General features: G+C 33.0%; 1 protein-coding gene across 2 annotated transcripts; it reads right to left on the reverse strand.

The window, feature by feature from the left end:
• Positions 1-3638: 3638 nt before the first annotated feature.
• LOC110896035 (carbonic anhydrase 2) lies at positions 3639-26634 on the reverse strand. 2 transcript variants are annotated; one of them, XM_022143450.2, is made up of 10 exons: positions 26198-26634; positions 25164-25235; positions 14059-14135; positions 13619-13759; positions 12070-12118; positions 10831-10947; positions 9481-9534; positions 6923-7008; positions 5233-5338; positions 3639-4075 (listed from the first exon to the last, which is right to left on the reverse strand). In XM_022143450.2, the coding sequence occupies exons 2-10, from the start codon at positions 25215-25217 to the stop codon at positions 3914-3916; spliced, it is 846 nt and encodes a 281-aa protein (XP_021999142.1). In that variant the 5' UTR covers positions 25218-25235; positions 26198-26634; the 3' UTR covers positions 3639-3913. The 2 variants fall into 2 exon arrangements, with proteins under 2 accessions (XP_021999142.1, XP_021999143.1); XM_022143451.2 differs by lacking the exons at positions 25164-25235; positions 26198-26634 and adding an exon at positions 14342-14481.
• Positions 26635-27911: the final 1277 nt, after the last annotated feature.

The following is a 27911-nucleotide window of genomic DNA, read 5'->3' on the forward strand; positions in this document are numbered from 1 at the left end:
TTTGAACCCCAAAATCCAGAGTGTGAACCATTAACCCATATAAAACAAGTCTATGAACTTGTTGGGTCAGAATCACACTCCATTCTTGGTTTTCGCCTTTTCGCGCGATTAAACCATATCTATAAATATCGGAACCAACCGGTCTAGGCTACGGCCATTATAACGACCCGTCAGGATTCTAAGAGGTTAATTAAAACCTTCGTTCCAGATTAGGAGCCCCAGTAAAAGCTATCGGTGATTTAATCCAATTAAGGAAATATACTTGCAAAGGTAAATACTTTAACTTATTTCCCCTATATGGGCTTGGGTTACGGTATATTAATACCGCTTGATTGAGCATTGTATAATTCCATCGCTTAGGTGGTTAATTGATTAAATATGATCGGCTCATTTAAACAGTTTTGTTGCTTATAAGCCTTTGGGGGGTTTAATGACCGTTGTCCGGGATATCCTTGGCATCATTTTACGAAATGGCCACGACCATCGACATCCCGGTGTAGGCGTACACCCGGTATAAAGTGTCGACATTAAAATTAAAAGACGTAGCCGTTGGTTTTTATACTACGGTTTTACGCAAACGTGGTGTGTCTATAAATCTTTAACCCGGCACGACCCGGGCTACTGAACGCATAAAAGAACATGTAAAACGTTCACAAGATTTTATTATAATTTTCCCAAGTTATAAAAGAGTTTGTGCCTTGTGCATTCAAATCAATTTTAATAAACATTTTCAAATGTGTCAGTTGAATGTATTTACCAGTGTAAACTGACGTATTTTCCCCAAAAAGATTAAGTGCAGGTACCTAGACGTAAATTGGCTGGTATTAGCTCCCTAGCGTCGGAATAAGTCTCGCAAGCTTGATTGCAGTATCTGATGGAACAATACTTTATGTTTATTTACGATCCACTGTGGATATATTCAACCCCTGTAATACATTTTGATATTACAATCAGAGGTTGAAATTTATATATTTATCTTATGCTTCCGCTGTGCATTATATAATTGTGTGGTTTGACTATATTGTTGCCAACATCGTCACGGTAATCCCCCACCGGGCCCACCGATGAGACACGTGGAAATCGGGGTGTGACAGTCCCAGATGTGTCAGGTTTCGGGTTCGATTGCCATCCCTATTTTGGGTTGTTTGGCAACATCTGAATGGTTAAACCATTAAGTGTTGAACCAGTAAGAGGTCTGAACCATTAGACCATGTGTAGTGGTAACGCCCTTACCCTTAGGCGTTTTGCGCCATGTGGCAGCCCAGTCAATGGGGCATTATGGGGCTTTTTCTAAAATGGGTGTAGTGGGGATGTGGGCATTATGTTAAATGAGATGTAATATAATTAAATAAAACAAAAACCATCAAAAAATCTTATTGGACAAAGAATAGGAAGATGAAGGGTGATTGGACAAACAAATGGGAGAAGGGCGTGGAAAATAGCACGCCAAATGCAATTTTTGGTTCAAAAACGCCCCTGGGGGCCGTATGTGGGCGTGATTGGGCAAAAAAACGCCCAAAACACGCTCGAGTATGGGTGGTCTTAAGAGCCTGTATAATGCTTACCCGTTCAGAGGCAAATGTCTGAACCATTTAGACATCTGCTCGTGAAACAAAGAGTCTGAACCATTAAGTGTTGAACCAGTAAAATGTCTGAACCACTAAGAGCCTCATTAAGAGGTAAACAAACAGACTCTTAGTCTAAAAATATAAAATTAATAATAATAATAATAATAATAATAATAATAATAATAATAATAATAATAATTTTATACACATAATAAGTTTTGATAAGTATTTGTATATTAAAACAAATTTTAACAATTTTATATACACAATAAGTTTTGATAAGTATTTGTATATTAAAACTCATTTAGATAGCAAGATATAAGTTTGATTCAACAAAGACTCGAAAAAAAGTGAAGATTACGAATTTGAGATTCCAGTTGATATTGAATTATGTAATGCGTGTGTCCGTGTTTTTATTTGGTTGCATATGTAAAAGCAATAATCTTGCTTTGTGAGTCTTTGTAGTCTCAAACTTGGATCTTGCTACAAACATAGAAAAATAGAATTATTGGAAGGGAAGTTAATGTCGGAGTTCTGAGTGCAACCTCTATCAAGGCAATGTTTACTGTCATTGTATAGGGTGTACATCGGGTCGGGTTTCTCGCTTGATTTTGATTATTTTATGGCCTAGGTCGAACTCATTAATAGGATATGTATTCATTGGTTTGGGTTTCTGGTTCCTCAAGTTAGTTTCCCCGGTTTTTTAATGGACTAAATATTAATTAGTTGTACAAATAGAAAAAAAAAACTTGGTCCAACATATATAGATTCAATTTCCTACGTTAACTATTTGAGTTTCTTAAAACCAAACCAAATTTGAATAATAATTCGGCTCGTTTGAACATAGAATCGAAAACTGAATATGTGATTTGGTTATGCTTTAAACGACTTCAATTCGATTTGTTTTTTTTTTAGCCGGTTTGTAACCGAGGGGATGGTTCAAATGAAAACCACTTTTATTGTGAAAACTCGAAAACTAACTAAAAAAGCCTAAAAAAACATACAATTTTTTTTTTACAATTTTTTTTAGAAAAATCGCTACTTTTTATATATGGAAAAAAATTTCAAAAAAAAAAAAAAAATTTTTTTTTTGGTTGTACTGCACATGTGCACTAATACGGAAAGCCTAAACCACTTAACCCACCCCCCACCGACACCCCCCAAAAACCTAAACCCCCCACCCCCCCCCCCCCCCACCCCCCCAAGAAAAAAACCTAAACCCCCCCCACCCCCCACCCTCCCGAAAACCTAAAACTAAACCCTAAACATAAACCCGAAAAAAACCTAACCCCCCCACCCCCACCCCCCAAAAACCTAAACCCCCCTCCCCCCACACCCAAAAACCTAATCCTAATCCTAAACCTCCAAAAATTTGTTTATCTATCATTTATCACTAGGAATTATTTAGTACACACAAGTTAAAAATTTAAAAAGCATAACAAATACTATAATTATTTTATGTATAATAAAACACAATTATACAAGTGCGACACAATCAAGAGTGAAAATAAGATGCAAAGCAACAGGTTACACATATTTAAATGGAGTTGACTGCCATTTCCGTCCCTCCTTCCCCGTGGTTTGTTCAATTATGTCAGTTCAGGTCAAATTTTAAATTCGTATCGTTTCTGTCCCTAATATTCTTGAAACATGTCAGATTCGTCCAAAAAAACAACAGTTGCCATAACAGTTAGGCAAGACCTATATTACTATAACAATTGCCATAAACAATGTAATGGCATAAACCTTCAACTTCACATTTTTTTAGTTCAGTGGTTAACTCATATTACCATAACAGTTGCCATAAACAGTATAATGGCATAAAATCAAGTTAGGTGTCTTATATGTATCGAATGAAGCTAAGTAAAAGGGTAAAATGTCTAAAATACCCTCATGGGGATCCACCTGGTCAGACTTAACCATGAAAATTAACCGAGTTAAGGCTAAAGAACATAACGTGTAAGGGTTTGTAAACATAGAGTACGTTTTCTGTAATTATTGAAGACAAAGGACACAGTTTGCAATAAGTGACATACATAAAGGACGATTTTTGTAATTTACTCTTAAAAAGATAAAAGATGTAAGCATATTCATATCAAACTTTCTTTAACAACACGGGATGTTACATAAAGTACTCCGATCAAAACACCGGATGTTACAAATAAACCAACATTATTCGAAACGAAAATATAGATACAACCAAATTGAAAATACATATATAGAAACATACCCAAAACTTTACAAATTTGATGCAAAGCAAGACTTAATAAAAGATTTTTAAGCCTAGTTATTGTCTTATTGATAATATATGTAAACAAGTTTTGTAGATGAAGAGTGAAAATCCTTTAAATGAGAGATGATGAAAAGCCAAAATCAAGATTCCAAAGGTCAAAAGATCCATTCACAAAGTCATAATGTCCTCCCTTTAGTGAAAGCTTTTTGTTCACCACAGCTTCTCTCACAAATGGATATGTCAATAGGTTCCCTAGAGATACATTCACAGCCTCCTGTTTTTATTGCACATTACATTAAATTTGGTCACTCCTTTAACATTCTAACATAAAGGATATGAGTCTCATTCTCATATATACAAATATACAGTTATTTGTAATTTGAAAAGAGTAAACTGCCATTTTGGTCCCTGTGGTTTGGTCACTTTTGCCACTTTAGTCCAAAACTCATACTTTTTGCATCTAGGTCCCTGTGGTTTCAGTTTTATTGCCATTTTGGTCCAAAAATGAAATCATGTCATATTTGTCTTATAAAATCCTACAAATTTTGTCATTTTCCACAGGAGCAAAATGATCATTTCTTTTTATAAATAAATACCATATTTTATAAGACAAATATGACCTAATTTGCCTCTGAGGAAAATGACAAAATTGCAGGATTTTATAAGACAAATATGATCTGATTTCATTTTTGGACCAAAATGGCAATAAAACTGAAACCACAGGGACCCAGATGTAAAAAGTTTGAGTTTTGGACTAAAGTGGCAAAAGTGATCAAACCACAAGGACCAAAATGGCAGTTTACTCATTTGAAAAAGAAATGACAAAATAAAGTTGATGGGTCAACCCGGCCCAACCAGTTACGACGCTACTAGCCGTCATAGCAAGTGAACCTATCTGAATATATTATTTTTCTAAAACGACCCATTTTAAGGCGAGCCCATTTTTCTCAGTTGTCGTTTTTGACACAAACAGTTACGACGCTACTAGTCGCCATAAAAAACAAATTTAGCGGAAGGACTCATTTTGATAATTTTTTTTCTAGAACAACTCACTTTAAGGCGAGATCATTTTGATCAGAACCCGTTTTGACCAAAACCATCATGAGTCATGACGCCACTAGCCGTCATAAAACTAAATATAGCAGGTGAACTCATTTTGATACATTTTTTTTTCTAAACCTGCATATTTCAAGTAGAATCCATTTTTGTAAGAACTTGTTTTTACGAAGTACTATTACAATGCCACTAGTTGCCATAAAAGCAAATATAGCAGCCGATGTACACGTTTTGATACTTTGTTTTTCCTTTCTAAAACGACCTATTTCAAGGTGGGCCATTTTCGCTAGATCTATTTTGACCTGAACTCAGTTTGACCCGTTTGTTATGCAAAGCCTAGATACTATGTTGCTATTTTGCTATCTGTGAAAATACCTTCTCACACTTGGTGCATAGATCCGAGTACTCCAAATCGCTGCAATCTGCTTTCACTTTGCTCTTGGCAGCCAAACCGATTTTAACCCACTGTTCTATGAAATCACTGCCAATATATTATTCAAAACAAAACTGTTAGTTTGTATTAGTTTAAGTTAAGCAAGATCAAGAAGATATTAATTGCCTTTTTGTAGTCTAAACATGTATGAATTCATATCTATTTGTTTTCATCATATTGAGCTGGTAATGGGTGTCATTTAAAGAGAAAAAGGAACTACATAAAACAACCACCTTTTGTGGGCACAAACTCAAGTTTATTCCCCAAATAATAAATAGATGAGTAAGTTGTCAAAATCGTCCCTGAGGTTTAGCATTATTATCATTTTTATCCAAAACAACTTTTTTGTACAATATAGTCCTTCACTTTTGGGATTTTTTTGCCATTTTCATCCAAACATCTAATTTGCTTTATTTTGTCTATCAAACATTTGGATGAAAAGGGCAAAAAATCTCAAATCTCAGGGATGATTTTGGCAAAAAAGTCAGACGTTTGGATGAAAATGGCAAAAAATCCCAAAAATGAAGGACTATATGGTACAAAAAAGTTGTTTTAGATGAAAATGACATATATATATATATATATGCCCAAATCTCAGGGACGATTTTGGCAATTTAATCTAAATGGATATTATATTGTGAGTTATTGGCATTTGGCAATAAACATCTTTTTGAAATGATAACTACTACAAAATTGATATTACTTCCTGTGTTCTTTGGAAAATGTCAGATTTAACAAGAAGCATTACTCAAAACAAACCTGATAATGTTCAATGATTAACCAAAACGAACTTCATGAAGAAATTAAGCCAACTAACTAAACCAGTTTCATCCGTATTATGTACCGCATTACTCATTTACAGTTGGGTTCATGATTTCTCTGGGGTAAAAGTACCCATTGTGATTCGGGTCACCACAAACTCAATCCCAACCTCATATCATAAACCGACTTAGAATATCTAACAATCTACCAAAACCGAATTTTAAAGAATTTCAAGTTTCTAACAAGCTTGCAGTATGACAAATAACACAAACATATCATCATTACCAATTCACTATGAAAAAAAAAAGTTTAAAGAACTTCAAAACCAAGAGGAACTAAAAATAACACATATATTTATCTTAAAATTATTTATAAGATTTTTGAGTATTATATTTTTTCAGTTTGGATAGACGGGTTTGGATAATCGGGTTGGGGTGATCTAACACTATCCTCGAGCGCAAACCAATGAAAAAAGTTCAAATATTTTCCACACTCGGTTATATCCCCGTAAATGCAGCGTTAAGGTTTCCCAGTCAAGTTAAGGTTTTTTGTGTCATCATTAATAATGACAAAATAAAGAATTTAAAGCATCCAGCTTTAGATGATCACTTAAGTTAACTAACAACTGTATAAACAGTAGTTTTTATTAATAGGTTACCACCATCCCTAATTGAATGATCTATATGCTGTCCTATAACATATATGAATATTATAATACTCATTGGTGGAAATGGCATGATGTATTATATTGGTTATATGATTGCTTGAAAAATTCCTTATATACAAAATAATAATAATAATAATAATAATAATAATAATAATAATAATAATAATAATAATAATAATAATAATAAAAAAGTGGAAACTTACCTAGCTTCGGTTCCATCATCAGGGATGGACATGAGTCCTTTAATCCCACCACAACAGCTGTGTCCAATGACTACAATATTCTCCACCTGAAACAAGAATGCCAACATTATTTAATCCATAGCTAAATTAGGGTAAAAGAATATTTATAAAAAAATATTAATTATTAAATGTTACAGTAGTTGAATATTGATTCATTTCCCAGTTGTTGGGATGACTAATACAGTAATACCTTTAAGTAGCCAATGGAAAATTAAAAGAAAAAAAAAAAAAGTCATCAGATTAGAAAAAGGATAAGTAAACAAGTGGAGCCTCACTCAATTATTGGCTTATTGCAAAAGGAAACCATTTTAAGGCAAGGTAACACATTCTTTTCTCTTTTCAAAATATGTGAAAAGGATAAGATGGAATATGCTAATTGAAAATGTCTTATATTTTTTTTTATCAATTACATGTAGAAAATTAGAGGCTTTATAACATGGTTAAAAGTTGTTTTAAGAACTCAACCTTATTTTAATTAGCTTATTTTTTCAAAGGAAATTATTCTAAAATAAAAGTTATAACTTTAGTGTATAAATAAGGCTATTTTATGAAATTAAAAGGTGGAACTTTATTTTCTAAAATAATAATAATAAGCTAATGTTTTTAAAAGATGCTTGTTAGGTATATAAAAAATAAAAAATATAGATCAACTGTATAGAAAACAAAACTAATATAATAGTTAAATGAATGTCTGGATGCCCCTTGCCTTTGACTAAAAAAATGATTTATAGATGTATTATTTTTTATTTTTTAAACAATAAGAAATGATGATGAATTATTGAATTTAGATACCCTTAACCCATAATTTATCTTTGACTTAAGAGCATCTTGTTAAACTCTATGATGAGCATATTCCACAATATGTGACTCAAAAGGGGTTTAGAAATTGTAAAGTGGGAGGTGGGCAATTGCCTCCATCCACTCCACTAAAGAAACCTCCTTTTCTATAATAAAGATGAAACCCAACTACCAGTGAATAGAAATATGGAATAAAGATGACATGATGCATAGTGGTCCATAAGTAGCATGTCTTGCTCCCATATTTAATTTAAATTTTCTGATTTTTTTATTGTTTATCCACATACCAGTTTTTAAAACTAAGTAAATAATCATCATCTTGATAATTAAGAAAAAATAAAATATAATAATAATAGGTTTTACGTGATAGTTAATTTATAGTAGAGTCTCACATATCATATAAACACTAAGTTCACACGGTGTGGACATGGAAATCCGGCATGGAACCCAGTCCACGCCAAGCAAACCACCCCGTGTCTAGCGTGTAGCACGGCGTTGTGGTTGAGGCTTGAGGATCTCCACCGGCGTGAGGGAAATTGTATAGGTGAGGTGGCGGCGTTTCATTGGTGGGTGGGTTTTGGGTTGGTTATGATTGGTTAATGTTTTTTTTATAAAAACGCCACTTTCCATGCCCCGTTCCACTTCTTTTTTTGCACAACGTCAGTTTTCTGCTGCTAACGTGGATGCCACATGTCGCATAACGTCTCATTTTCATGCCCCTCCACACTGAATGGTCTAAAATATAGGTATGGTATACATCACCACAAGCATAGTTGTTAATAGCGAATAGTGGTAAATAGCAGCAAGCTACCTTTACGCTACGTAGCAATAGCGATGAGATAGCGAACGCTATTTGATGTTTAGCGATAATGTATTAGATTTTTTTAGGAAAAAGACAGGGTTTTATTCACGAATTTAAGGTTTTCTGATACAATTAGTGAAGATTAAAATTGTTTGATCGATTAAAATGCCTAAAAAGTTTTTAATATTTTATTGAAAGTAAAAAAGCCTTGATTGTCACTATTTCACGCTATTGAGCGCTAAACATCAGATAGCGATGATCCATCACTACGCTATTCGCTATAGCGCTCGCTATCATCGCTATTAACAACTATGACCACAAGACGTCTCCCACCAACCAGTCCCACAACCAGCAAGAGGGAGGTAAATCATGTGTCCCATAATAAATCAAGTGGTGCCGGGGTTTGAACCCCAGATCTCCACAACAAATTCCCACCTCCTTACCACTATAAGTGTATGTAGGGGTGCTCATGTTTGGTTTAGTAATAGATTTTAAAAAAAATTGGTTGGTTGATTTAGAAACCTTCAAACTGTATCAAACGGTTTGATTTACCGTTTATATTTCAAATTGGTATAAAAACGTACAATAAACACGCTATGTATGTATGAGTTTGATAATATACCCATTTGGTGGGTATCAATACTTGTACTCTTAAAACCAAACATAACATCAAATTCAATTTTTAAACACTGTATTAATTGATAAAAAATGTTTCTAATAAAACAGCTAAAGAGAAACACTCTATTAATTGATAAAAATTGTTTCTAATAAAATAGCTAAAGAGAATTGAATTATAGTGAGGTTATTTTTTCTTTTTTTAGGAAGATTGTTGTTCTTTTTTAATTAAAAGCATCCAGTCAATCACCCCTTATCTAGATTTAGACAACAAAAAATCACCCTTTAAAAGTTTAATATTCACCTTTAGGTAGAGCACTGCATATTCAATGGCAGCACCTGCTCCTGAGTGTTTTATCTGCACAAAAAGTTTTTTGATAAGTCAACTTAGCAATAAGTAATTATTGAACCAAATTGACTATTATTCAAAGCAACCACTTATATAAGTTCTAGCATTTCTATACATATAAATCTATGAGTTTATATTATTCGAAAAGGTTAATGGGCTTTTATCCGGTGGTGGAGCTAGAGGGGTTCAGGATATCCGTCCGGCAAAATATTCTGTTAATAGAGGTATCTAACAATATTGATTTCTTATAATTTGATCCCCTAATAACCGTTTATAATAGTAGTTTAAGCAAATGTAAAAGAAATAATCATATTATGGCTACAAGTTATAAAAAAATCTCTTTTCGCCTAACTTCGAAAAAATATATTCTAGGTTTCATTTAGAGTAAAGTACACGGATGTCCTTGTGTTTTGCCAAAATTTTGGATTTGGTTCATAACTTTCCAGAAGTACACAGATAGTCCATTTGATTTGCACTTTATAACGTATTTAGTCCCAGCTTTTTCCAAAAGTACATGGATGGTCCCTGTGATTTTCACTTTGTAACATATTTAGTCCCGAACTTGAACACGCTAACACTTTTATATTTATTGGCTGGGGAATACATGCGTTAGAAAATGCAAACTACAGGGACTATGCGTATACTTTTGTAAAACTATAGATCAAATCCAAAATTATGGTAAATTATAACCACCTTCCGTGTCCTTTACTCTTTTTTTTTTTTTTTTGAAATGTGTACTTCACAACAAACGGTTAATACACACCCGCAAGACGCAGGCCCGCCCCATTTCTGTCCCAAGGACTATGTTGTCTTAACGGGGCCCACGCCTCGGTAGAAATGGGACATAGCTTTCCCTGAGAAAATTTCCGACCCCCTGCCACTTGACAGGAGTTGCACCTTCCACACGAATCGACCGCCTGTTGTGACAGAGCGACCCGCTGGAGTAAATACGTCGTAATAGAAAACTCGGGTTCCCTCAGGCTTGAACCGGAGTCCTTGCCATCCTTGGGTTGGGAATAACCCCAATGCCTCACCTTTACTCTTTTATTTATGAAGAACAAAATGAACACTATTAAAAATTATTGAACTTTCTCGTTGAAGAAAGGAGGGACGTATAGTTTGACTATGTGCTGGAAACCATGTTAGCAATTATGATTGAAAGATGCTTATTGGGGTTTGACTTCTTGGAAATTAAAAAAACGATTTGATAATCATATATAGTTGTAGAAATGATTATAATATTTCTTGAATTCAATATCTATAATGTAAAATCAAGATAATTAATGGTAAAGTTTGAGAGATCACCGTATCATATGGAGGAACCATGTTAGCAATGTTTCTGACCACAAAGGCTTCGCCAGGTTGAAAATCCAGGATGTGCGATGGGCAAACTCGAGAATCCGCGCAGGCAAATACCAAAAACTGCGTTATAGAATAAACAAGAAGTTAAGAGAATGAATGTAGAACATGTTCATATGTAAAGTTTTTATATCAGATTTGTTTTCATCAATTTGTTTTATAAGAATCATTCACATGGGGTCAAAATAATGTAAGAACTAGTCCTTTTTAATTGATATGAAGAAAACATATATGAATAAAAAAAGAATTAGAGTAAAATTAGTTAGCATACATTAGTGGAACCTTACATTCTGTTTATTTATGATATATATCATCTAACATTATTGTTATTTATAACAATAAATAAATAAAACATGGAAAAATGTTAAAGAGTTAGGATGAACATTTGGTATTAAGTATTAATATGTACTGATAGATTCGGTACGGTATTCGGTACCCACTTTTCCAGAAATTCAGGATCGGTATTTTTGGTATCGATACCTTAGACCATGTGTAGTGGTTAAGAAAAATAATGCCCCCACTATGGGGCATTATCCGACACGTGACAGTCCAGTCAGCATGGGACGTTATTGCAAAAGTGGCGTAATGGGAATAATGCCCAAATAATGCTCATTCCAATCAATAAACAATTACTTTTTCAAAGGGTTAAAGATTAAAAAAATAAAATAAAAGAAAAGGCCCCTTACTTGGACCACTCTCATTGGCCCATGCAAAGTTCCATTTCATCACTTCAGCGTTTTCTTAAAAACGCCTGCATGCAAAATTCTCAAATATAACGCCCAAAAACGCCTGCTGTAATGGGGGGAGGGGCGTTTTGCGGCGTTTTTTTTTTTCAATTTTTTCTAAAAATACCGTCCCACTACGAGTGGTCTTATAGAGACAAACTTTTGTAAAGAGTAACGGTATTATACCGGTACCATACTGATATATATGATATGGTATTCGGTACTCAATTTTTCAGATATTTAGTACCGGTACATATTTTAAGTATTTTCTTTATGTAGTAGGTCAAAAGTTGATCTTCTCTAATAGGAAATTTGTTGATTTTTTGGTTTTTGCACAAAATCATTTACTATGAGAAAATATATATGAAATAAAAAAAGAGATAAATGTAAATAATATAAAACAGTTAAAATAACTAGTGCTTGAAACACAGACTACACACTAGAGAGAAAAGTGGGTAACCTTGGGACTTTGGCCTTTAGCAAGCTCACCATACAAAGTGGGGTTTGTTCTGCACGGAAAAAAAAGGGACATTAAGCAGTTAGTGAAGGTCAATTGATAGGTGAGGTATATATTTCTTTTGGGATAAGTCCCTTTCTAGAGGCGAATGATCTGCGGACCAATTGGTTTAGGGGAGGTGGGAAGGTTTACCCACTTATGAGGGGTTTCTGTCCGAGAGGTCTCAGAGTCGAATCTTACGGGAGGCGAACTGTGGCACCGGTTCAAACTGGCAATAATATGCTAACCGCAAGATTCCTACCCATGACCTAAGTGATAAAGGCCAAAGGTCTAACCGAGTGATCTACCCGTCCAAAAAAAAATCCCTTTCTAGAGCATTAAAAATCGAATTAATTACAATTCAATGCATAATTGTTGGTACATATCATATAAATGGTCCTAATAAACATAAGATGCTACCTTGACTTAGTTAAAGAAGTAAAATAAAAATCACATTAAAATTCTCATTAAAACATATTAAAGAATTCAATGCAAACATTTTAACCATATGTCACGTTATTGTTTTTTACATTCGTGTCAACTACTCAATCGATGAGAAATAAAACTCTACTGATAGAAAATTTTGTTAGCTTATGTATTCAAACTAGGGGTGCAAACGAGCCGAGCCCGAACTCGACTAGGCTCGAGCTCGTTTAACTTTTGAAAGCTCAAGTTCGGCTCGATTTGAGCTTTGTTTTTAAAGCTCAAGCTCGGCTCGTATGCAATTTTTCAAGCTCGAGCTCGGCTCATTTAACATTTATTAATTAATAAATACTGATTATAATTTATATATAAATTAGTTTTTTTATTATTTTCTAGATATTAGTTATTATTATTTAAATATATATTTAACTTATTTATAAAAAAAACTATAAAAACACCACGCTCGTTTAGGCTCGCGAGCCGTCTTGAGCTCGATAAGCAAAGCTCGGGCTCGTTTACGAGCTAGTTTTTAGGCTCGAACTCGTTTAAGCTCAGCTCGTTCGAGCTTTTTTTCAAGCCGAACTCGAATAGCTCGGTTCGTTTCCCCCCTAATTCATACAGCTTTTTACATGGAAAATTTAATTAATTAAAAGATTAGATTTACACTATTTTTTATTGTAAAAAAAGACAAATCAAAGCCTGATAAACAAGAAAAAACATCCCATATGGCTGACATTTCACCTAACTAAAAAGGATAAAACTTAGAAAACGTCAAAAAAACTTTTTGAATAACTATAACAAAAATTATATAATAATGATCTAATTACGATTAATAATCTGCTTCCTCTCAGGTGTTTTCTATCCATATTCCATAACATAAAAAAAATAAAATTAATGAATTTAATGTCTAAGGTAAACAAAGGTGACAAAAAGGAATCAATCAATAATCAAATGTTCCAATTAAAAGAGGCAGTGCAGTACAGTCTGCCACTTTAGAAAAAAAAATGTAGATTATGTTCTGAAATGAGCAGTAATGATTCAGTACTTGTTAATAATCCTTATATTCCAAAAAAGGTACAACAGAACGTACTCATATTTCTCCTTTTTAAACCGAGCAAAACCGTCGTGAATCCTCTCCACTGCGTTAAACTCACCCGCATCCACACCTTCCAGTTCCGCAGTTAGCTGTTTGATCTTCGCAACCGCCACGGTTTGTAGGTCTTCTTTCTCGCTGCAACACCGTTAAAACTAACGCCGTTAGCCTCAACGCGTTTGATATTATAAAATTCATTAAAAAATGGCGTAAAATTAGGGATTACGGCCTGCAAGATGACGTCAGGTCAGGCAGCTGTATTACAGTCATAGGTGAGCGTTTTTTTAACAACTACTGGTACCGAACTGATACCGACCGAACAAATACCGGTACTGGTTATCATTTTTAGAGATTTCGGTTTCAGGGGAGAATTGTGATCGAACGGAACGGTGATGATCATGAGGATTCAATCGTATATATTCAACAAGTTTACGTACCTCAAAAGCTTCTTGAGTCCGTTAATGGCGTCATCGATGTGAATCGGTTTACCGTTACTCGCCATATCTTCTACAACCTGCAAATTGTCACAAAATCCTCCGATTGAAAGCAAATTCTATCAAATAATCATGTGTTTGTAGTGACCGATCAATGAATGGTGGAAAGCAAAAGCGGATGAATGGAAACATAGAAGGTAAACAGTTGATGAGTGAATGCAAATGGTGTGAACGGATGAATTTAATGATGAATTATTAACTGAAAGTTATAAATAAATAAATAAACCTTGCTAAATCAGCTGCTGATTAAGAGGAGATTGGTATCACACAGGAGTCGTTTGTGTGGATCATAAAGTGGGGGCTACCCCTATTTATAGTATGATCAACTAACCATGGTTAGAAGTTAAATATAAAAATTGTAATTTAATAATGTTTTTTCTTCGGGAAAATAGGACCCAATCCAGACTGGTCATCGATGACGCGGGGTATATGTTTATTGTTTATGTGGGGGTGGGAGAGAAGATGTTTATATTATATGGTGGTGATATTGTTCATTCATATTCATATTTTAGTTTATTAACGAGATTATCATTAATATAATATAGAGTTAAATGTCATTTTAGTTTCTTTGGTTTGGATTATTTTGCCAGTTTAGTCTAAAGGTTTGAAACATTTTATTTTAGTCAAAATAGTTTTAAACATTGTTATTTTAGTCCACTGAGTTAACTTCATCCATTTATTTTGTTAACTAGAAGGCTATTTCGGTCATTTTAAATGTAATTCTGTTAACTAGAAAGGCAATTCCCATATAAAATGATTGAATTACCATTCTAGCTAACATAAAAAATGGACTGAGTTAACCAAGTGGACTAAAATGGTAACGTTTGAAACTATTTGGACTAAAATGACGATTTTTCAAACCTTTGGACTAAACTGGGAAAATGACCCAAACACAGGTACTAAAATGGAATTTAACTCTATAATATAAATGTAAGGTTTTGTTTTATAAGCATATGTCTGAATGGTTCAGACATTTTCATCTGAATGATTAAACATTATATTAAGTCTGAATGGTTAAGATCTCTTATTTGAATTGGTCAGACATTTGTATCTGAATGATTAAACATTAGACTGACTTGTAATGGTTCAGACCTCTTACTGGTTCAGCACTTACTCATTCAAAAGTTGGCAAATAGTCCTAACACCCTATTTCTACGGTTTCTTGTATCATTAATATCGTCCATTTTATTTATGAGGATCTCGTATATTTGTTTTTTTTTTTTTTTTGTTACTATATAGTAGAGACTTCTTACAAAATCATCATACTTTCACGTGAAGATGTTTAACTGTGGAGTTTTCATCTCCTCTGCAGCCAATGCATCCAAAATGTGTTGGCGATATTTGATGTCTGATACTTTTTATGAACCCAACGTCTCTCCTATCCACGGCCGATGTAAGATTTGCAAAGGTGGATTGGCTAAACACCAAATACCGATAAAAATAACAAAATAAAGCAAGACCATGTGAGTGTTTAGATTGGGATGGGCCCTACCATCATTACCCTTTCTTCCTATTAACAAAATCTCCATTCACTATCATGGTTAACTGAGGGGCGCGGTGTAGCAGCCGTTAACGGAGCCTTAGTTTCCTTGCTTTTTTTTTAGTGGCAAATGTTAAATTACTCCTACTTCTAAACTACACCAATAAATATTAAATTACACCCATGTCAAAATTAGATCCCTAGTCTTTTTTCCAAGAAACACACTAATAAATATTAAATTACATTCATGTCAAAATTTGATCCTGGTCTTTTTTCCAAGAAATAAAAGCCTCTACCACCCAGCTATAAACGTATTTGACAAACAAAATATTAAATAGGTCCAATAACATTGCTTCAAAAGAAAATACAACGATCTATGAAAATGAATTTATGTATTAAATTCATTTGTGTATTTATGATATTACTGTTGAATCATGTGATTCTTTGTTCAATCGAAGTATGTTTTCTCTTTGTTTTTTATCATATATGTTTCTGGTATGTTGTTGAATCGTCTAATTGGGTTCTTTATGAGTTTACGTTGTTGCATTAAGGTAAATTTAAAAGATCACTAATCCAATTAATATCTTTTGTAAAGCAAAGTTTTTTAAAATGTTTTTTTTTTTTTTTAATTTGTTAGAAGTTGTGTTATAACTTTGTTCAATATCATAGAGTTGTAACTGGTTAGTAGTTAACAATTATATTCAATGTTAATACACAAAGAGGTTGTTTTTTTCTTTTTCGTTAAATCATTATTGGGTGTTTAGTAAAGTGACATTCATAGTTATATATGAACATGTACTCCAACTATGATTTGTAAAAATATGAAACTTGTTACATGTTAAAGTCACCGTTGAAACTGATTTCCATTTTTTTACAATAAATTTATAAGAACTATTAATGTTAAAAAATTGTATCGCATGTATAGGTAGCTAATTTTTTTACATCTAAATATCACTTAATATTACATAAAATTTGTATCACATGAATAGGTAGCTAAATTTTTTATTTTTTTTACATCTAAATATTAACATTAAGTTTACACGAAGAATTTGTTGCGGTAGAGGTGGGTTGCATACTCATGGGTTTTTGAGATTTAGCTTGTAGCAAAATTAAGTTATAGGATGTTGTGTATATTAGAACCTTTTAAGGACTTATTTGTTTGTATTGTATAGTAAGTGGGACATTGTCGGACGATATAAAAGAGATAAAGGGTTGCGACTGAGAAAACGTACGTATTTTGGTCTTGACCTCTATATTTGTACCCCAAAACTTGTTTTCTCTCAGCAACCACGTATTTAGATTCCTTTCCCCTTCACGGTTCTCTCAGATATGCGGTTGAGTCTTCATCTCAATTGTTCATTCGTTATATAGTGTATCTCTTCCATATTCATTACTTCTGAAGAGTCGAGTTAATTAGTTCAATGGTAATACTCTTTGATTGTTTACTTGTTCGTGTATCCGTACTTATATTTTCTTTGTTAATTGTTATTGGTTCTAAATCCTTTTAAGTAGTTGAGTTATCGGGTAATCATTTGCATATAAATATTGTTTTGAGTAATTTCAAAGTTAAATTCTTACGATAATGACATACAACTTGATTAACTTTTATTATATTCTTATTGTGTTATACTAATGTTTATATATTTGGATGTATTAATATGTTGTTGACTCTTTAACATACAAAGTTTTAAGAGCGATGGAAACACGATATAACAAAATGTTATAATCAAACAATATTCAACATTGTTTAGTGGTGATTGGTGAAGGAATATGAATGACCAGATGGGTGAGACAATGGACCACTAAACGGGTAACCGAGGGCTCCATAGGCACGATTGGGCATGCACCAACCATGGCCCTCCCTTGTGGCTAGCCAGAAGCCATGTGTTCTCAAAATTTATTAAATGGTGTATCGAAATAATTAGTCATTTCCTATGTATTTTACACTTATCAAATTTTCCATGACAATTATATATTTATGTGTATACTTTAGTTTTTATTTTAGTATATGTTCATTCAGACTATTCGTTGTGGTCCAGATGAACACCCGGATTCATCATGTAATATACCTCCACATGGTGGTGACTAGACGCCCACTCGCACATCCCCTCACTTGAGCCTGTTGTGGTAACCTCCGCTCGCCCAAGCTACCACACCCCTAAAACACCCACTCGCCCAAGCTACCATGCTCTCCTGACCCCTCGTGCGCCACTGCTAGCGGCACCACGTTGTGGTGTTCGTGGGCCACCTGGGCGTCGACGTAGCTAGCGCCACAGCCAGCGGGAACCACAGCGTGCAGTCTCATAGTCAACTTACGAAAAAGTTAAAATTATAAACAACCATATTTGATCCAAAAGGTTATAGTAGTGAACCAAATTTAATTGTTTGAGTTAGTTCAGATATTTAGTATGGATTAGGATCAAATACAAATGATTCTAATTGTATGAAGGGTACAAAGACTCTTAAAAAAAACTTACAAAAAAAAAATTAAACATCCACCACCACCCAAAAACCTAAGCCCCCACCCCCAGCCACCCCCCCTTTTTTTTTTTGCCGAGGGGGTGGGGGTTTAGGTTTTTGGGTGGGGGTGGGGGGTGGGTGTTTAGTTTTTTTAGATTTTTTTATAGTTTTTTTGGGGGTTGGGGGGGGGGGTAGGTTTTTTAGGTTTTTGGGGGTGGGGGTGGGGGGGGTTAGGTTTTTTGGGGTTTTTTTGGTGAGGTGTAGTTTTTTTTTTTTTTTTTTTTTTTTTGCCGGGGAGGGGGGTGTGTGGGGGGTGGGGGGTTTAGGTTTTTTGGTGGTGGTGGGGTGGGGGTGGGTGTTTAGGTTTTGGGTGGTGATGTAGTGGGTTTAATTTTAGGTTATTGAACACTTGTCACTCTATAAATTCTTCTTACACTTCTTACAATTAGGAGCCTTTGTAGAATAACTTGATCCTATTTAGTATAACGCTTACATCCGGTTGTATTTATTATTTTTACGAGTCAATATGAAAAAAAAACATATTATAATTTAAGAAGTGTTATACGGACAAAAGTATACAATTGTTTATCACCATTCACCACCTAAAGGTGTGCCTGTGTCTCAAACCTTTTGAATTTGAGTCCCTGTTGTATTAATTTTGTTGCTATTTTCATTCAAAACAAAATCTGGTAAAAAATTTCAGTTAATATACAGCTTTTTGTCTGTTTCCTTTATTTTAATAAAGGGCAAAATGGTTAGATTTTTTTAATCTGTTATAATAAAACGTTAAAAGACCATTTTGTCATTCATTAAAAGTGAGAAAAAGACAAAAAAATTAGATGGCAACAGAAAAATCTGACCAGATTTTGATTTTGGATGAAAATGGCAACAAAATTGAAACCAAAAAGATTTAGATTCAAAAGGTTTGAGTTTTTTTTACTAAAGTGACATAACCTCAGGGATCACTTTGCAGTTTACTCTAAAATTATATATTTAAATTGTAAAGCAATATATATATATATATATATATATATATATATATATATATCTAATCTAACTACTATAATAAAAGAAACCAACTTTTGGACACGTGTCATTCATTGAAGATATCCTCAAATTTATATTTATCTAAATAAATAAATAATAAATTAATATTAAATCTCATCATACTTTGATAAAATATTATCCTCAAATCTAAATTGTTAATTTAATATATATTTAAAACAAATACCTCTCTTATCTACTTATCTTATATTAAATATATAAAAAATAAATTAATATTAAATGTTATCCTAATTTATTAAAAATATAACTTTTTTATTATTTGGTATACAAAATTATGTTTATTCAACTCGTGGAAAACGCGGGGTTTTTAAGGATATAATTTTATTTTATTTCGACAAAGAAATCAACTTTTGGATGTGTGTCATTCATTGAATGTATCCTTAAATTTATATTTATCTAAATAAATAAATAATAAATTAATATTAAATCTTATCATACTTTGATAAAATATTATCCTCAAATCTAAATTGTTAATTTAATATATTTTTAAAACAAATACATCTCTTATCTACTTATCTTATATTAAATATATAAATAATAAATTAATATTAAATGTTATCCTAGTTTATTAAAAATATAACTCTTTTTATTATTTGGTATACAAAATTATGTTTATTCAACTCGTGGAAAACGCGGGGTTTTTAAGGATATAATTTTTTTTATTACGACGTTTTTAGTATTTAATATACAAAATTACATTTATTTAATCTGTGTAATATACAGGGTTTTTAAGGATGTATTTTTTTATTATTTGGTAGATTTATTCAACCCGATTATACACGGGTTTTTTTAAAGATTCGACATTTTTAGTATTTAGTATACAAAATTACATTTATTTAATCTGTGTAATACACATGCTTTTAAAGATATATTTTTTTTATTATTTGATACATAAAATTACATTTATTTAACCCGTACAATATACAAGGTTCATAAAGATATAACCTTTTATTATTTAATATATAAAATTATATTTATTCAACCCGTGTAATACACGGGGTTCTAACCTAGTATATATATATAATCAATTTAAAAGACACGGACCAAAATTTCAGTTAGGTCATACGCATATGAATTATATAAATAACTAGGTTAGTTCCCCGTGTTTTACACGGGTTGAACAATCTAAACTATATAATAAATATTTCTTGTAAATGCAAACCAAATATGGAGACGTTTATATACAAAATTGACATAAATGAGTTAATATAAAGATGATGTATGTTACTATTATAAAATTCATCAAAGAAACATGTAATCGTTGAAAATGATACAAAAACAAATATATTATGTTATATAATACTTATTATTGTATTTACGTATTACATTATATTTAATGAGAAATAAAAAGTTACAATTATAATTCGCACATTACCGAAAATAATTTGAATCCAAAAAATATTTACATAATGATTAGTTTTTTAGCTTGATTTTAGCGACGTATTGCAACATTTTGTTATATATATATATATATGTATGTATATATATATATATATATATATTTAAAGTTAGATAGTAATAAATTATGAAAATAATATGTTAAGTAAAGTATATGGATGATCCTTGTTATTTGTCAAAATTTTGAATTTAATCTCTAATTTTTCAAAAATAAACGAACACTATAGGTGGTTAGTAATAACATTCAAGTTATATATTTAGTTATAATAATATGACAAACAAATTAAGGACCTAAGTATGAACAATCAAGTTATATATTTAATTAACTAATAAAAATGTGACAAAACAAATATTGAACCTAACTATGTATAAATTTCTTAAAATAAACTAATAGACAATAATTAAAATCCCCATAATAAATAAATAAGATATTTGAGTGTGTTCCCTTTTCATCAAACGAATTTTAAAATTTATGGTTAGATATTTTATTAAAAAAATATGTTTCATTAATAATTAATTATGATTTTTTTCAAGAAGAGATTAAATTAAAATTAAACTAAATAATAATTATCTATAAGAAATTAAACTAAATAATATTTAATAGGATGATTATCTATAATTAATTAGAAGAGATTAAACTAAATAATAATTATCTATAAGATACATGGCTTAATATAATGACAAGTGTCCAAAAAATGGTTTCTTTTATTATATAGTATAGATAATACGAATAGCAAAGTTAACATGTGTGACTCTTACTTATAGTTGTCCATTCAATCCATTTAAAAGTCAATTCATAATTTGTTATATGCCACTTATGGGAAGGTCCTATCGAATAACTATTGACTTTAATATTATTAACTATTATGCAATAAAATTGTAACAAGTCATCAATGTATGAGATATAAAATTAAAACAAAAAAAAAAAAATCCATTCATTTCTAAAAGCTTTAAATTTATTGTACTTTACGGGTATAAAGATATAGGGTTAGGATATAATAAAAAGTTTATTTGGCTAAGAAGACTATGAAGTAATCTTGACCATCCATTTAGTTAATCAAGGGCTAAGATTAAATAAGGGAAATTGAAGGCAAGAAAAGAGGCGCGTGAGTTTGTTTAGGGCATTCTAATCAATCCAAGGCAATAGTTTCTCTCTCCTCCAATTTCCCCCCAATTTTTTAAATGTTAATAACTCTTTCATACGACATTATTTTTTTATAAAAATTGCACAAAAAAACGAGCGTTTTTTATCTTTAAAACGAGTATACTATTGCTATATTTTCGAAAAAATGATTTTAAAACCCAATTGCGTAAAACGCAATGGAAAAAACCCAGTTGCGTAGAACGCAATGAAAAAAAAAACTAAAAAATGACATTTTTAAAATGCAATGCACAAAAAACACAAAAAAATGTCTTATTTGTAAAACGCAATGGCCAGACACAAAGAAATGTCTTATTTCTAAAACACAATAGTCTAAAAACACAAAAGAAAGTGTACTTTATAAAACACAATGGAATGAAAACACATAAAAATGTGTTTTACCTAAAACACAATGCACAAAAAACACAAACAAATGTCTTATTTCTAAAACGCAATGGCCAGAAAACACGTAAATTGTCTGTTTTCTAAAACGCAATGGTCTGAAAACACATAAAAATGTGTTTTACCTAAAACGCAATGCACAAAAAACACAAAAAATGTCTTATTTATAAAACGCAATGGCCAGAAAACACTTAAAAATGTCTCCTTTCTAAAACGCAATGGCCTAAAAAAACAAAAGAAAGTGTTCTCTCAAAAACGCAATGGACTGAAAACACATAAAAATGTGTTTTACCTAAAACGCAATGCACCAAAAACACAAAAAAATGTCTTATTTATAAAACGCAATGGCCAGAAAACACTTAAAAATGTCTCCTTTCTAAAACGCAATGGCCTAAAAAAACAAAAGAAAATGTTCACTAAAAAACGCACTGGACTGAAAACACCTAAAAATGTGTTTTACCTAAAACGCAATGACTAAGAACACTTCAAAAATGTGTTTTTCTAAAACGCAATGGCCAGAAAACACATAAAAATGTCTTAGTTCTAAAACGCAATGGCCTAAAAACACCAAAGAAAGTGTTTTCTCTCTAAAACGCATTGAACCAGGACAATAGTTTTCTCTGTGAATTGTCTGAACCAGGAAGTAGGAGATCAAAAGACTGTCTACGAATGCAGTTTTCCATAGATAATTTACAGAAAATTAAATTTTCTAATGCATTTTTATTAAAGCAATTTAATCGAAGGGGCTGCCGCCCTTGGGACCCTGCTACCAGGGGCGCTGCCCCCGGACCCCCGCCAAGATCGTAAAATGCAATGACTAAATAAAAAACCCAGATAATAAAAATGAAAATAAAGAATTTTTTACATGGATCGAAGTCGGTTTCTTCAATGATTGACGAAATTTGAATGATTGAAACACTTATCAGAGATCGAATCGAACGGATCGAGTGATTATCTTCAAAATCACCGGGAAAAACGAGATTTTGTATGAAATTAAGCTGGGTTTTCTTAAAAAAAAAGCTGAAGAACACGTTGATCGGGTGTTTGAATTATTGTTTGGTGATGAAAATCGCACTATAATGGTAGTGATTATTGAGATAGAAAGTTAAGAAATGGTTGAAGATGGTGGGTTTTGAAAATGGTGAGTTTTGATGTAACCGTTTGGCCAAGCCAAGCGGTCACCCCAACCCATCAACATCACTATCAATATAATCCCAACCCCACCGGCTACCCCAACCCAAACAATCGTTGTCCACCGCTACCCCAAGCAAACCCCACTTAATCGAACCCGCTACCCCAACCCACTTGACCGATGGCCTCTTGGACACACGAAGAAGAGCTAGCTCTCGTCACGAGCGTCGTTGACGCTATGAAGGGGCGACAACCTGGTCAACCCCGATATTGGCCGGAAGCCTTTGCAAGCTACCGACATAACGTCGGACACGACCGACACAACTTAAACGCGTGCCAACATAAATGGCGCGAGCTACGGCCCAAGCTTGATCGTTTCAAAGCCTACTACGAAGCCGTTCCGAGCGGTGAGTTAAGCCACGAGGACCAGGTGGCGGTGGCGAACATTGAATTTCGGGGCAAGGAGCGAAAGTCGTTCAACAAGCTCGTGCTTTTTGAAATTTACCTAACGCTCTAGGTTTTTTTTTTTATTTTGTAATCGTTTTTAGGTTTTTTTTTATTTTGTAATCGTTTTTAGGTTTATTTTTTATTTTGTAATCGTTTTAAGATTTTAATAAAATTTTAGGCTTTTTTTAATGTTGTGTGTATTTTTTTAATTTTTTGCAATTTTTTTAATAAACTGCCAAGCCACGCCCCAACCCAAGCCCCGCTATAGCCTCCGGATACGTCACTCACCGATGGGGGGGGGGGGGGCTCGAACTCCATGTGTCAACTCATGCCCCAACTCAAGTCCCACCATACCTCACAATCTTAACTACATGATGCTAGTAAGATCATCTGTGATTTTTTTTTATTTTCTTTTCTTGATAAACAATACTAGAAAAATAATAATACATAAAATAATTATTTTTAACAACGGGCATCCAGACGTGTTGGAGGAACAAAGACTTTTGTGCTTCTATGGGTTAAGAATAAAAAGAAAAATCGAAAGACATGTCACTATTTTTTTTTTTATTGACTTACAACTTACAAAGTATGACTTTAGTAATTAATTAACCTAGTTTTGCAATGTTTTGTGTCTCGTCTGACCATCAAGGGACCAGCTTACAAAAGTAAATGTATGAAAGTTAGTAGTGACGTTACAATTGTATTTATATATTATACTTAGGTTTCTACTATTTACACACCCTTAAAATCTTATTTTCACGCCCCTATATGTATACGACTCATATAGAGTTATACGAGCCTCATATAATGTTATGTAACTCGTATAGAATGTTATACGACCTAATATTTTTCCATCCATACGAGTCGTATAACATTACACACCCTATATTTGTCATGTCAAATTATTTTATATAGGTTGTATAACGTTATACGGCCGTATACTGGGTGTGAAAGATTTTAGGGTGTGACTTTATTATGATCCATTTATTTAACCAAGCTGCTTGATTTTTTTTTCTCAATAAATTAAATATTATATTTATGTAACCAAACATGTCTGTTTGATATTTTTTCTCGATATATATTTCATCAACTCTAATTGCGTTACCATTTTTTTAACAAAATATGTATAAGTTCTAAGATCATGTGTTATGGAACTTCAAAGGGGGCCATTCAAGCCGCATCAGCAGGCCAAGAGGCGCAGGCACCATCACATGGGGGCGTCAATCAGTGCGCGGGTCGAGGGCTTGGGGTAACTCACGACATGGGAAGGGAAAGGTGATTTTTTTAATAACATAATATATCCACCCAAACATATCTAGTCACGTCAACCCAATACACATTTCATATAAGGCGACAACAAAACCCCACAACACCCCTTTAGTAATGTGAAAAGTTAAAAAAAAATGTGTCACGAGACAATATTTGTTTCTCAATAAAGCCCCTCATAACATATAGCCTAATAAGAATACGATAATTGCAATCCATTTATTCATCTATAAAAACTTATTATACATAAATTCTTACCGAAGGCTTTTTGGCGCAACATAGTGTGATACAATTCTTAAATGCCCCGGCCATCTTGATGTTTATTCACACCTGACATTGATCATTGAAATATTGAGAAAACAAAAGGTTATTATCTTGTATGTGGTTTTATAGGTTTCTAAAACACACACATATATATATATATATACATAATTATTTAGTATATCACACATGTTATAAAATCCCCAATAAAACTTGCAAAAATCTGTATCAACATGGTTCCATTGAATTTCTAATACCCATCATGCTTACATTGAATCTTTAGAACATGAACATATAATGATAACTTTTTTTATAATGTATGAACATTTCTACATTGTACTAGTATAGTGTAGGTTAAGAATATCAACATATAATGATAATTTGTCTACATGCATGACCATTTATGCATTGTATTCATAGCTTTTAAACAAGATATACAAATAAACAAATAGCATTTTAACAACACCATAATTTAACCATACTTAACTCAATTTCGTTTCTTATAAAGTTATAGTCAGAATAGCAATTCTATTATCCCATCTTCAATAATTTGAAAATGATGGTGGTACCAGAGTCAAACATTTTATTAATCAATTAATGTAATTTACAACCGAACTATGAGACTCTCACCGACATGGCTTGTTAGTCTATTACAGTGGCGAAACTATACCAAAATATTTCTATAAAACCAGGGGGTCAAAAACGTATATACCCAAAAATTTATATACGAAAACTACATACTCCTCACTACTGAATGAAAAGTTCGGGGGGTCGGCCGCCACCTCCCACCCCTATTATCCTACGCTCATGGTCTATTAGGACATGTCTTGAGACCAACAAGGAATATACCATTTAAAACAACTAAACATAATTATTAAAAACGTTTTTTATACGGTATAGGGTTAAACGAATACAATGACTATAAGTTACAAACCTATGGTTCTTAAATCTTATAAAAGAGAAGTTAAACGAATACAATGACCATAAGTTACAAACCTATAGTTCTTAAATCTAATAAAAGAGATATGTACCTTAGAAAGTAGTTGTTTCTTCAAAAGAAGCCAATGTGCTATTCCTCAAAAAAAGTGCTTCATGGGGATATGGGGTTTAAAATGGGGGGAAACAAAGGAAGGGTGATGACATTGAATATTGATAAAAATACAAGGTAATTTTTCTTTCCCCAATCAACAATTGAGAAATCAAGGACAAGAATGCTACAATGACTTGTACTTGATGCAATGGAGATTTTATATGTTTTGTTTTTTTATACTTAGTTGATTATATTTTAATTGAAAATGGGTATAGAAATTCAAACCATAGAGGACTTATTTAAGGAATGAAGACAATTTGGATAAAGAAAGTGATAGGTGAGTTCACCTTGGCTTCTAAATGTGTTATCTTCTTGAGATGAGAGAATCTCTCTATGTTACACATTTACAAATTTGCTCCACACGTCCACACATTTACTTAGACCAAGATAGTGTCCATAAAACCTACAATCCCGACAACATTTTGAATATAAAATTTTGATAATGACTATAGATTTTATTAACGAAATTATAATAATTATCTATATCTATACTACTTAATAAATAAGAATGAATCTCAATATGTATGGTGTCGTCTTTCTATCCAAATTGAGAATTTGGAGATAAACCTTTTTAGAGTATTCGCATGTAAAATATAAATAAACATACATACTTGGGATCTTATCTTTTAGAGTTAATTACTATTTTCGTCCCTGAGGTTTGTCAAAAATAACATTTTCAGTCCATTAGTTTAAAAATTGCAAATTCAGTCCATTAGTTTCATTTTCGTAACCATTTCAGTCCACTAACTTAACTCCATCCATTTATTTTGTTAACTTTGAGTTAACTAACTAATTCAGGGACGGTTTGCGTCAGTTTTAGAAACACAAGGACTTAAGTGTAAACTCTAAAATATTAAAACAAAAAAAATAGTAAATTCCAAAAAATCAAAAAAATTCCAAAAAAACCAAACAAATTCCAAAAAATTCTAAAAAATAATAAAAATTCTAAAACATCATAAAAATTCTAAAAAAATCCAAAAAATCCGTTTCGGCGCAAACTGTTTCGAACCCGAACCGTTTCGACGCGAACCGTTTCGACCCGTACCGTTTCGACCCGAACCGTTTCGACCCGTACCGTTTCCAACCGAACCGTTTCGACCCGTACCGTTTCGAAGCCGAACCGTTTCAAGCCGTACCGTTTCAAACCGAACCGTGTCGTTTCGAACCGAACCGTTTCGAGCTGAACCGTTTCGAACCGAACCGTGCCGAATCGAACCGAACCGTTTCGAGCTGAACCGTATCGAACCGTACCGTTTCGACCCGAACCGTTTCGAAGCCGTACCATTTCGAAGCCGAACCGTTTCGGTTCGATACGGCACGGTTCGCGTCGAAACGGTACAGCTTGAAACAGTTCGGTTCGATACGACACGGTTCGGTTCGAAACGGTTCAGCTCGAAACGGTTCGGTTCGAAACGGCACGGTTCGGTTCCAAACGGTACAGCTTGAAACGGTTCGGCTTCGAAACGGTTCGGTTCGAAACGGTTCGGCTTCGAAAGGGTACGGGTCGAAACGGTTCGGCTCGAAACGGTACGGTTGAAACGGTTCTCGTCGAAACGGTACGGACGGTTCAGCTCGAAACGGTTCGCGTCGAAATGGTTAAGCTCGAAACAGTTCGGGTTCGAAACAGTTCGCGCCGAAACGGATTTTTTGGATTT

This window comes from Helianthus annuus, chromosome 12 (genome assembly GCF_002127325.2).
Source record: "Helianthus annuus cultivar XRQ/B chromosome 12, HanXRQr2.0-SUNRISE, whole genome shotgun sequence".
NCBI classification, from domain to species: Eukaryota; Viridiplantae; Streptophyta; class Magnoliopsida; order Asterales; family Asteraceae; genus Helianthus; species Helianthus annuus.